Genomic DNA, 12,111 nt, shown 5'->3' with positions numbered 1-12,111 from the left:
TGGTGGGACTCATCAGCGGAGATGAGGAATCAATGTACAGGGAGGAAGTGAAACAACTAGTGGACTGGTGCGGAAACAACAATTTAGCATTAAATGTCGACAAAACAAAGGAGATGATTGTCGACTTCAGGAGGTCGCAGCCAAAACACACACCCCTCAACATCAGTGGCACCACAGTGGAGTGAGTGGAGAGCATAAAGTTCCTCGGAGTGCAAATTACAGACAGTCTCACCTGCTCCAGGAACAACACTGGGATTGTTAAACGGGCCCATCAGCGACTGCACTTCCTGAGGAAACTCAAACAGGCCTCACTCCCCACCAACATCCTCAGGACTTTCTACAGGGGCATGGTGGAGTCTGTACTCACGTACTGCATGAACACGTGGTACTCCAACTGCAACAGCTCAGGCAGGGAGGCTCTGCCGGGGGTAGTGAGGGGAGCAGAGAGGATCATTGGCGTCTCCCTACTCTCGGTACAAGAACTGTTCCAGAGCCGCTGTCTGAAAAAAGTTCTGAGAATAGCTAAGGAAAAACTGCACCCCCTCCACACACACCTGGATCTCCTGCCATCAGGCAAGAGATACCGTAGCATCAAAGCCTGGACTACCAGACTGCTAAACAGCTTCCTGCCACAGGCTGTGAGGCTGCTAAACAGTCACTCCATCTGATTCTGCGGCCAAATAAATAAATAAACAGTGACAATTCAATGTGCCCCAGGCTTCCAGATCTCCTCCATTCTAAATGACTGAATAGATGGGGGTTGGAGGGTGACGGCAGGTGGAGTGATGGTGGGAAAAACGGGAGCACACCGGGACAAGTTAAATCAGTTGAGATCTTATTGAATTACAATACTAGTTCAAGGGACCAATTGGGGGGAGAGTTCCTTTCACTGGGGAGTCTGGCCCGGGTCAGCAAGGGCAGGAGCGTTGAGAATGAGGGGGTCGGGAATCATACCAGCAACTCACTCACTCACCGATGCCGCAGTGCTCCGGGCACGGAGCGACCGCATTGTGGCCGGGGAGGGAAGTAGCTCGGGTGGCTGCAAGCGGCCGCCGGGATCAGACAGCGGAACCGGTCGCCACCTCAGCTCACCTCTGGCAGTCCTCTCCATCTGAACACCTCTCTCCTGCCGCTCGCCGGCCTCGCTCGTGTCGGCCACTTCCGCAAATCCTTAAATTCCAAGTGCCGCCGGGAGCAGGACATGGCCTCACTTGCTGCGCTGGGTGACACTGCATGGCATTCACTGCCCGGTCCGTGTCTTTCAAGAGCAAAGATCATAGAACGGAGCGGGTCAGCGGGCGATGGATAACAGGACAGCGGGCGGTGGAGCTTACTCCTGTTTCAGGGCGAGTAACCTCAATTGGTCCCTTGATTGCGCTGACACAGGCGTAAGCTCCACCGCCCGCTGTCCTGTTATCCATCAACTGCTGACCCGCTCCGCTCTATGATCTTTGCTCTTGAGCTGGTCCCCTCACTGTCCGGTCCTGGCGGCCGCTCGCAGCCACCCGAGCTACTTCCATCCCCGGCGGCAGTCGGAATTTAAGGATTTGCGGGAAGCGGCTGACATGAGCGAGGCCGGCGAGTGGCTGGAGAGAGGTGTTCAGGTGAAGAGTATTGCCAGAGGTGAGCTGACCGGCAGAAGGCGCTGAGGTGGTGGCCGCTCGCAGCCACCAGAGTTACTTCCCTCTCCGGTCACAATGCGGTGGCTCCGCGCCCGGAGCGCCTCGGCAGCAGTGAGTGAGTTGCTGGCATGATCCCCAACCCCCTCCTTCTCAACGCTCCTGCCCGTACTGATCCAGGCCAGACTCCCCAAATGCTGTGAAATGAACTCCCCCCCCCTCCCCCCAGCAATCTGTCCTTTTACAGCCGCTTCCCACTTTATAGCCGCTTCCCATCAGCTGTCAGCAATGAGGGATAGACTTGGCTATCCGTCAGTACAGTAACATCGTTCTTCATGTTGCGGTACTGAGGGATAGCCAAGTCTATCTTTCTTGGCTAACAACCTAACCTTTGGCCTCCAAGACGTAGGTACATTTTTGTGCCTTATTTTTGGGTAAAAAAACAAACAAAAACTTCTTCTTGTAGCCTATATTTTCCCCCTCTATTCTCTACTGATGGTTTCAGAAATCTTTCCAAGGTGTACCTTTTATTATTCACTAGCCTTCAGCAACCTCTTTAAGGTCGCACCACCATCATATCTCATCCTATCACAGATCTTCTATCTCATTTTCTTCACTCATACCTCTCTTTTTTTCTACAATTGCAATTGTTTCTTTTTATATGATAGGTTATCAACGTTAGACATTAACTGCAATTCTCTCCCCACTATTTGCTGCTGACCTGCTGCATTATACCAGCATTTTATTTTTTATTATATAGCGCCAACATCCATGTTGGAAGTTTCAAATAATTAAAAAAACTGATTGTCTGGATCATTTTTCTGGCCACACAACCTCCAATCCCATGGGCAAAGACATATCTAAATGTCTACAAAGACTAAATGACAACCAACTAGACATTCAATAACTACAATATAAATGTAATAAAAACATTCAAATTTGAACTGCGAGCACAAAGGAATTGTTAATAAAATAAACAAAAAAAAACATTTTCCAGAAATATTATACACGGGTTGTCCCTGGGTAATAAACAGGTTGTGTTTTACACATGTTCATTGGTCAGTTTTGGCTGTGGTTTCAAAAATGCACAAAATTCACTCAATATGGTAACAGTATTATAATAATCATGTTCTTGAAGAAAAGCATCGCTCTCGAAAATGCCCCACTTACCAAAGAACAAGATAACCAAGACTACAATAATTGTTAGGAAAGCTCTATTCCAAAAGGAAGCAATTTTCTCCCACAAACGAAAGGTAAAAACTTTTAACCATCTGAAACACAAAATACAAAAAATACATATTAAAATATTATATTGTTGTTGTGAATCTACAGAATTGGGAAAAGATCATTCTACAAAAGGCCACTGGCTATGCCCTTTTGAGTTTGACTGATTCCTCTTTGAGACATCCATATAGTTACAGTGACCATGCCATGTCGTGACAAGCTCCACATTCCAATAATTGTCAATTGATAGAGTTGATGAGTTACCATTGAAAAAAAATGTCATGCTGAAATGCACCATATTTTAAGATTATTTAGAGAATTTTTTTTTTGTAGATTAAAATTACATAGCATTTATTTTAAAGTCCAGGGCCTCCTCCATGGCCAGAGTGAGTCCCACTGCAAATTGGAGGAGCAGCACCTCATATTTCGCTTGGGTATTTAGACCCCAGCTGTATGAACATTGACTTCTCCAATTTCAGGTAGTCCTTGCTTTCTCCCTCCTTCCCCTCTTCTTCCCAGCTCTCCCACAGTCTACTATCTCTGCCTCTTTCTTTCTTTCCCCCCCCCCCCACATCAGTCTGAAGAAGGGTCTCGACCCGAAACATCGCCTATTCCTTCGCTCCATAGATGCAGCCTCATCCGCTGAGTTTCTCCAGTATTTTTGTCTACCTTTGATTTTTCCAGCATCTGCATTTCATTCTTAAACTCTTTAGCATTTCTTTTAGTAGATTTGATGAATAATTTATTTATCTAGAAATGTACCAAGTCGCTTCAAAAGTGCAATACTGAATAATATTTAACATTGAAACTTAAAAGAGGTAATAAAGTATTCAGATAGGTTTTAGGTCAAGGATACGGAGAGGGAGGTGGAAAGAGCATCACAGAATCATGCAGAGAAGTTTATAGAAGATGGTCCGAAGTATAGGGATTGTGCAATTTTAAACTTGGCAAACATAGCAGGGTTAAAATCATACATGTGCAAGAGGCTAAAAGAGATCAAGCATGAACTTGCATGAGCTCCACAGAGAATGTGAGGACTGTGGAGTTAAGATTACCATGATGGGTTGAGGAGAGAAAACTATTCGCAGAGAATTTTAAAATCAATTTTTCCACACTAGCAGTCTTATTTGTGTAATTGTGTGATTTTATATATAACTTGCTTTTGTGTGTTAGGCTGAGTCTATGTGCCTGTGTTGTTGCTGCAAGCAAGATTTTTCATTGAACCCGTACTTCGCCATTCTTGTGCATATAACAATGACAATAAACATGAGCTTAACGTGAAGCTCATCTTCACTGCAAGTAGAATAGCTAGATTAGAAATGTTCTGGTTCAGCTTCTGACATCTGACAGGGAGCTGCATGGAGCCAATTACTTGGGATAATGTTGGAGGAGACTGACAACACAGTATTTATTTCACCAATATTTAGCTGGAGGAGATTTCTGTGGAATTACGATGGTGTCATAGAGATATATTTAATCAGTGTATACATAACCACATAGGGTTCATCTCACTGTATCCAAACAAAATGTGAGGGGTTATGAGAAGGCAGGAGAATGGGGTTGAGAGGGAAAGACGGATCAGCCATGATTGCATGGCAGAATAGACTTGATAGGCCGTATGACCTAATTCTGCTCCTATAATTTATGAACATCCTCCCCATTGTAGTTTAGATAGGTTTGTATATTTTCATGGATCCCAAGCATGATTCTGAACCTGAAAATAAATCTCAAGATAAATTAGCCAATTTTAAACATACCTTCGAGGCGAGATGAATGGTAAACATAGAAGTAAAATTAAACCTATTTCTGCGTACAAGAAAGACGCGACGACAGTCCATTGCAGTGTCATCGTTCTTAATAAAACCTATCAAAACAAAACCATTTGTGTTTAATATTCATTTTAAACATGCCTTGTAGTTAAGCTACAATTCCATTCTCAGTTTGGTTTCAGAATTGAAAAATAAAAAAAACATAGTACTGTGTCTTCAAACTATTGTCATCTGAGCCACGTGGCATTGGAATTTAATTATTTTTAATAGGTTTATTACAGCAATAGAAGTTATACTAAAATAGTAGTGTGTTCCTCTGCAGGGTCAAACTCAGTATATGTTCACTCACTACCAAAATCAGTTATTCACTAGTCGATGCATCCAAAGAAATACCACAGAATTTATTGCTTATAAGGATACAGGTTTCCAATGTTATAATATAGTCCCATAATCAAAATAAGAGATGTCGAGAATTCTAAAACTTTAAAAATCTCACCTTGGTAAGAAAGCAAGGAGAGGAAAAAAATGTTATTTAAATTTTAAAAAAATCAGTTTTAAGATATAGCTGATGGAAAAATAAAGTCTGACTGTATATGGTAGATGGACACCATAAGTAATGCATTAAACCTCCAAGAATCATTGGCAATCTTAACATTGTTGACAATGCTGACTCTACCTCATAGTTTGATTCACACATTGGTGAGGCCACATTTCAAGCATTGTGTTCAGTTTTGGGTCACCCTTTTATAGGAAAGATGTTGTTAACCTGGAAAGAGTGCAGAGAAGAATTGAGGATGTTGCCAGGACTCGGGGGCCTGAGCTACAGGGAGAAATTGAGCAAGCTAAACTTTATTCCTTGAAGTGCAGGAGGATGAGAGCTAATCTTATAGAGGTGTAAAAGATCATGAGGGGAATTGAAAGGGTAAATGCAGTCCTTTACCCAGAGTCGAGGAATTAAGAACCTAACGACATAGATTTAAGGTGATACTAGACCAAGTGCAGACCCATTGGGTCTGTTCCACCAACGTGCAGTTGAGGGGGGGGGGGGGGGGGGACATTGGGCGTCACACACATTAACCACCCCCACACACACACTAACTACCACCCCACACACACGGTTACTACCCCCCTTGTTAATATATTAATATTATTAATTTGCTCCTTTTACCCCATAATCGCCCTATCTACTGACGCATAGCCCCCAACTCGCAGGCGCGTCTAGAGGGGGGGGGGGTAGAGAGGGCAGAGAGAGAAGGGGGGGGGGGGGAAGAGGGAGGGGGAGAGGCAGGGGGGGGGGGGAGAGGGAGGAAGGGGGAGAGGGATGGAGGGGGGAGAGGGGGGGACGGGAGGGTGGGGAAGAGGGTGAAGGGGGGGAAGAGGGTGGAGGGGGGAGAGGGAGGGGAGAGAGGGGGGGGGGCAGGGGGGACAGAGATGGGGGGGTAGGGAGGGGAGGAACAGGGAGAAAGGGAGAGGTGGGGAGAGAGAGAGAGAGGTGGGGGAGAGAGAGGTAGAAGGCGGACCTGAACTCGGTGAGCAGGCGGGTCGGACGGGGCCTGCGATCAACGGAGGAATTTCAGGTTTCCCAGAGGGAGTAATGCCCCGCGCGACATTAACTGCTGCCGCCATGTTCAAGCCAGTGACCGGCTGTGACCTCCCGATCTGCAGAGCATTTTGAGAATGGGGGGGGGGGGGGGGGGGAGGTTGGAGTGTACGGGCAGGCGGGCGGGCTGGAGTCCAGCAGTGCCTATTGTAGCGGTTCTGGCAACAGCCGGCGTTCTGCTCTGTCTGCGGGGAGAGGGCGGGAGGAAGGAGAGGATGGGGGAGAGAGATGAAGGAGGTTGGGGTTGGGGGGTTGGAGCGGGTGCTCACCCCACCTCCAGGCTCTGCTCGAGCCCAGGCAGCAGACTCCCCACCAGGCATGGACTGGAGGGGGGCCACGGGCAGGGATAGACCCGAGGATGCCGAGCGAGGCGGCGGGCGGGCGGTCGTCGAACCGGGCTTTGCCTGCGGCGGCAGTCTCCGGAGAGGAAGAGGGAGAGGGAGGGGCAGAGACAGAGAGAGGGGGGAGACAGCTGGCGGTCGTGGGGCGACTTCTTTCGGCTGTTTTTAAATGGCGTCTTTGCGGCGAGAGGCAGGCGCCAGCAGCTGTTATGGTCGCTGGCCAGCAGGAGGCGACAAAATGAGTGAGTGGGGGGGGGGGGGGGATATGATTTTATTTAAAAATGGGTACATATAAAGAAAAAATGTTTTGAGGAGTGCAAAATCGGATTTAAAATGAATGCGCTAGCGACATGGAAAAAATGACAGAGTTTGATGACGGAGTGCTGGCGTAGCATGGTATCAAAGGCCGAATGTGGCACCCACAAGACAGCCAGGCAGAAACACACACTGCCACACACACACACACACCCAGCCACAGAGTTTTAAATATAGATAGAAGATAGATAAGATAGATTAAATAGGAACCCAAGTGTTTGTACCATCTTATTTATCAACAGTTGTTCTAAAGACAGTTGTGACAGTACAGTACCTATTCCCACCATTTCCCCAGGCAACACATTCCGGATTTCAAGCAACCTCCAAGTGAAAAAAAATCTAAAATCTCCTCTACACCTCTACTTTAAACTAGATCTTCTGGTTTTTCTTTTTACACCTTTTACAGGAAAAAGATTCCTACTATCTACTGTCAATGCTCTGCATAGCATTGTATAGGGGGGTTGCACGTAAGGTCACCGGGTCATAGGGCTTGACGCAAGGAGCCGATCAATCCATCTGGAGGACATCGCAGCTTCCGGTATATGTTGTTAATACACGAAACGCGTACTTTCCTACATGTTAAAAAACGCCGAAAAGGTGAATTTTTCCGCTGTAAAAAAATTGTGGAAGTCGGGGTAAGCGTGAGAGACATGTACCCAACTTCAGAATTCCAAAAGTGAAGCGAAATGAAGGTAAAGAGAAGCGAGAGCTGAAGGGACAACAGTGCTTGGCGAACATTGGCCGTGCAGATATCAAATTGGAAAATATTGGGAACTATCGCGTTTGCTCACTGCATTTCATCAACAGTAAGGCATTATTTGTGTTTTTTCTTGATTCCTTTGGTATCTAAAAAGTCTCAGAAGTGATAAATCTGGCTGTAAAATGTTTTAAATCGCCCATGGTTCTGAAGTGGGTTTTTACATGCAAAAAGAAAATGCTTCTGAAGCTAAATTTATCATTAAAAAAATCTCCAGACTTACAAGTGGTGTATGGAAAAGTAAGTCTTCTATCATTATGCTATTGAGATGTATATTTTGGCAAATAATAAAATGTCCTGACAGCTTAAACACCCACTCCCTTTCAATAGGATATTGTCAATTTGCTGAGGTTGATTATGTCCAATAACAGCTAACAATTATGCCATTCCTTGGCTTGCATCCGAGTAAAATGTAATTCAAAACCAACGTATAGTTTGCGATTTCTTTAATGATAAATTTTGCTTCGGAGGCGTTTTCATTTTGTACGTAAAAACCCACTTCAGAACCATGGGCGATTTTAAAATTTTACAGCCAGATTTATCACTTCTGAAACTTTTTAGATGCCAAAGGAATCAAGAAAAAACACAAATAATGCCTTACTGTTGATGAAATGCAGTGAGCAAACGACCAATGTTCGCCAAGCACTTTGGCTGTTGTTGTCCCTTCAGTTCTCGCTTCTATCTACCGTCATTTCTCCTCACTTTTGGAATTCTGAAGTAGGATAAATGTCTCTCACGCTTATCCCGATTTCCGTAATTATTTAGTGCAAAAATTGACCATTTCGGCGTGTTTTAACGGGCCCGCTACGCTGGAAACAATGGTCAGTGCTTACCTGCAGTTCATCGCGTGTACTCCACTTGGCGTAGCGTAGCAACAGTACGGGTCATGGGTCGTGACCCGACTGCCGTGCAACCTCCCTATACTTAAATTTGGCCTTCTACCCCTTCACTACAATATCTGTATTAACAAACAAGCTGCCAGTAATTGAGGCAGGTACAATAACATTTAAAAGACTTGGGACGGCTATATGATGAGGGGGTTGGAGGGATATGGATCAAACCCGGGTAAACGAGACTAGCTCAGACCACGGTTGACATGATTGAGTTGGGCTGAAGAGCATGACTCTAAACACTTGCTCAGAATCAAGCTAAACAATTGAATTATGATTTTTATTACTATCCGAAATTATCTGCAAGCTCTCTGAGCACTATCAAGCTAAACCGGATTGTATGTTTGATTTTTAACTAATAGAATGTTTAATCTATTCTCGGAATCTCAATCACAGCAGTTTTAGCATCTTTTATGACCTCCCAAATTCACCCTTTCCCTATTAAAATGCCTGGATAAAATTGTCTACTCTATTGCCTCAACCATTCTAATCCTTACTCAACCACTTCATTCAAAACTCAGCTATTACATTCTATCACACACCGTCCGACATTGCATCCTCTCCGCCCTACATCCGTAACCTCTCCCAGTATTACATTCCAAACTCTCCATTCCAGCTGTATCCGCAGATACATGCTTCCATTTTTTAAAACACGAGCCTATGTTATTTCCCCTTGAAGGCCTTCTTGAAACAAATCTCTGTTTAGGAATATGTACGTTCAACTTATTACTTTCTTTGATTTACCACACTTGTTTTTTACAAAAATAGTCCGAGGACATTTTTCTATTTATAAAATATCAGAGAAAGCTGCGTTGACATTTTTTTAACTGACACTTCAGGCCAGGAATGCTTGAACAAAATTGCTTCCACTGAAATATAAAGTGTTCCGAGTTAGCACATAACAAATTATTCATTTGCCCTTCTCAGTCAGTTTAAAATGAGGAAAATAACTGCCAAAAAACGCGCTGCTGCGATGAATTTAGAAACATTTCGCCGAGTGTTGCAACATAGATTCCGCCCACCAATATGCCCCTTTTGCTTTCATTACACTTTCAGAGTAGAACTAAAGCTTTTGATCACCCAAAGCAGGCTTGTTTTCAATGCTAACGACGTCTCCCAGCCCTTATTTAGCAAACGCGTATTTTGGGGATAACATTTATACAGGATACTGCAATCCTAATATGGTTGGGGCCAGGGCAAAGCAAAACACGGAAGTGACAGTGGGCCAAACACATTTTATGGCCTTATATCTGCGTCCAGATATAAAAACCCGGGACATTTACTGCCTTACTCTTCCATATCTCTAGACTACCTCTTCCCTGACTCAGTCTGAAGAAGGGTCTCGACCCCAAACGTCCACACTTCCTTTTCCCCAGAAATGCTGCCTGTCCCCGCTGAATAACGCCAACATTTTGTGTCTATCTTCGGTGTAAACCACCATCTGCAGTGCCTTCCTACACATTTGCTCTGCTGTACCCGCAGCTTCCCTACAAACACCACATTGAGAGGCCCTGCACCCGACCTGCGGGCCCTTCCTCCATTGCCCTGCAACTTCACCCAACCATACCTTGGAGCTGGGCTAAAGAATTCGATAATTTGACAACCGAATAAACCGAAGCGGCCACACGTTCAAAAACTTGTATTTTCAGCACTTCTTACAAGGAACGACCCCCACCCCTCCCGCCTCTGCGTCTGAACGTGCAGATGGCGTCTAACCGAGCCGGGAGCGCGCAAAGCGCGGGCACAGTCCCACAGCTTCTCTCCAGGAGAAGATGATGCCGCACATTCATTGACTCTTGCAATTCTAATTACCCTTGGCCTAAGTTTTCACTTGCAATTAGTGCCAAACAGTGAAAAGATGGAGAAATTGTTGCCGGGAGGAATGAAAGTGACAAGTTAAAATAGCATTTAAAGCTGAGACGCAAGGAACTGCAGACGATCGCATCTTGAGCAAAAAAACCCCAAAGTGAAAGAAGGAACTCAGCGGGCAGCATCTGTACAGGGAATGGTCAGGCGACATTTAGTGACCGGTCTCTTCTTCAGACTGAGCATTAAAACAAGTTGGTACTTGCCCTACAAATAGATTGTTCATTGTGCTTTGTCACTCACCTGCTTACTTCATGAGCTCCATCTCCCCAAAACAAACAATGCAGCCAAGTAGACATGGATAACACAGTTGTAACTAGGAGCTGATCAAGTAGCTTCACTCTCTCACAAACTCCACCATTCTCCAAACCACTTTATTTGGACTGTGTTGTAATTCATCTCAACTAGAGGATTAGTGTATTGGCATGTACACCAGAGTGCAATGTAATTTCTTGTTCACATGAATCGCACAAACAGTGTTCATACTGTGATGACAACAATGACAATAAATGCAAATCAGCAGAATGGTTTGTAATGCATTGAAATGTAATGCAAAATCTGGTCAAAATTATTAAAGTGGAATAACTGAACATAGTCAGAGTACGTGGTAGCACCTCCAGGAAGCTGGTGTGAAAAATGTGATTGGTTCAGGAGTCTGATAACAATGACGAAGAGCCGTTTTAAATCTGCATGTCTGAGCTTTCAACCTCTTATATTTTCTCCCAGAAAGTAGCCAAGAGAGAAGGGTTAAGGCGAGGGTGGCAGGCATTCTTGACAATACCTCCAGCCTTACTGACGCAACATAAGCATGGAGATTGTAGTGTTTAATAGTTTGATGGTTGTTGGGAAGAAGCTGAACCCAGACATTACAGATTTCAGGCTCCCATACGTTCTGCCAATGGCAGGAATGAAATGAGAGTGTGGTTAAGGCCTCTGATGATGCTGGCCGCCTTTTTGACGCAGCGACTCCTGTAGATCCCTTTGCTGGTGGAGAGGTCAGTACCTGTGATGGACTGGGCAGTGTTCACCACTTTTTGCAATCTTCTTTATTTCCGTGTTCCCACCATTACATTCCTGAGAGAAACACTGCACCTCAGAAGCAGTCTTTCATACAAAACAGTCCATTCGACAGTTCAATGTCAGCTCCCAGAGAAAATACATCTGTTCTATTCACCTACTATTTTCCCACAAAACTATTCTTTTATACATGGCCAACACATCCATCCTTATTCAGATTAGATAAAAAATAAGGGAATATGCCTTATGAAAGAGGATTTGGAATTAAAATAAACTGCCCATAAATGGAGGCCAAACAGACAATATATAAAATGACAAGAGTAATGAGCTAAGAGGGAAGAGCTGCTTTTAGCTCAACGTAGAAACTATTGAGTTTGATTTATTGAAGTGTTGAAGGAACCTATTCCGCGTATCCAAAGCAAAAGTAGGAATAAAAACTGTACAGTTAATGATCATGGTCAATCAAATATTACATACAAAAAAAGTAGACAGTGAACTGCAATTGCTGGAATCTTGCATAGAACAAAGTGCTGAAATATCTCTATAGGTGCAGTCTGCATCTCTGGAGGACATGGACAGCTGAATTTTTGTGTCGAGACCCTTCTTCAGACTGATTAGTAGGGGAAAGCTGGACAAGAAGTGTGGCTACAACCTAATGGTATGAACATGGAATTATCCAGTTCTAGGTAACACCCTACCCTCATTTATTTCTA

General features: G+C 44.5%; 1 protein-coding gene across 2 annotated transcripts in view; it reads right to left on the bottom strand.

Moving 5' to 3' along the window:
• LOC116985166 (B-cell receptor-associated protein 29-like) overlaps window positions 1-10,643 on the bottom strand; it is a 34,658-nt gene extending 24,015 nt beyond the window's left edge. Inside the window, exons 1-3 of one of the 2 annotated variants that reach the window (XM_033039718.1) lie at window positions 10,625-10,643; window positions 4,601-4,707; window positions 2,790-2,890 (exon numbers count right to left, since the gene is read on the bottom strand). In XM_033039718.1, coding sequence (XP_032895609.1) covers window positions 2,790-2,890; window positions 4,601-4,692 — 193 coding nt within the window. In that variant the 5' untranslated portion in view covers window positions 4,693-4,707; window positions 10,625-10,643. Of the gene's footprint in view, window positions 1-2,789; window positions 2,891-4,600; window positions 4,708-10,082; window positions 10,257-10,624 lie in introns of those variants that run through there. The other variant, XM_033039717.1, reaches the window with a different exon arrangement.
• Window positions 10,644-12,111: the final 1,468 nt, after the last annotated feature.

The sequence above is a fragment of the Amblyraja radiata genome, chromosome 21 (assembly GCF_010909765.2).
Source record: "Amblyraja radiata isolate CabotCenter1 chromosome 21, sAmbRad1.1.pri, whole genome shotgun sequence".
Taxonomy (NCBI): Eukaryota; Metazoa; Chordata; class Chondrichthyes; order Rajiformes; family Rajidae; genus Amblyraja; species Amblyraja radiata.
This window is presented reverse-complemented; position numbering and strand designations above follow the sequence as displayed.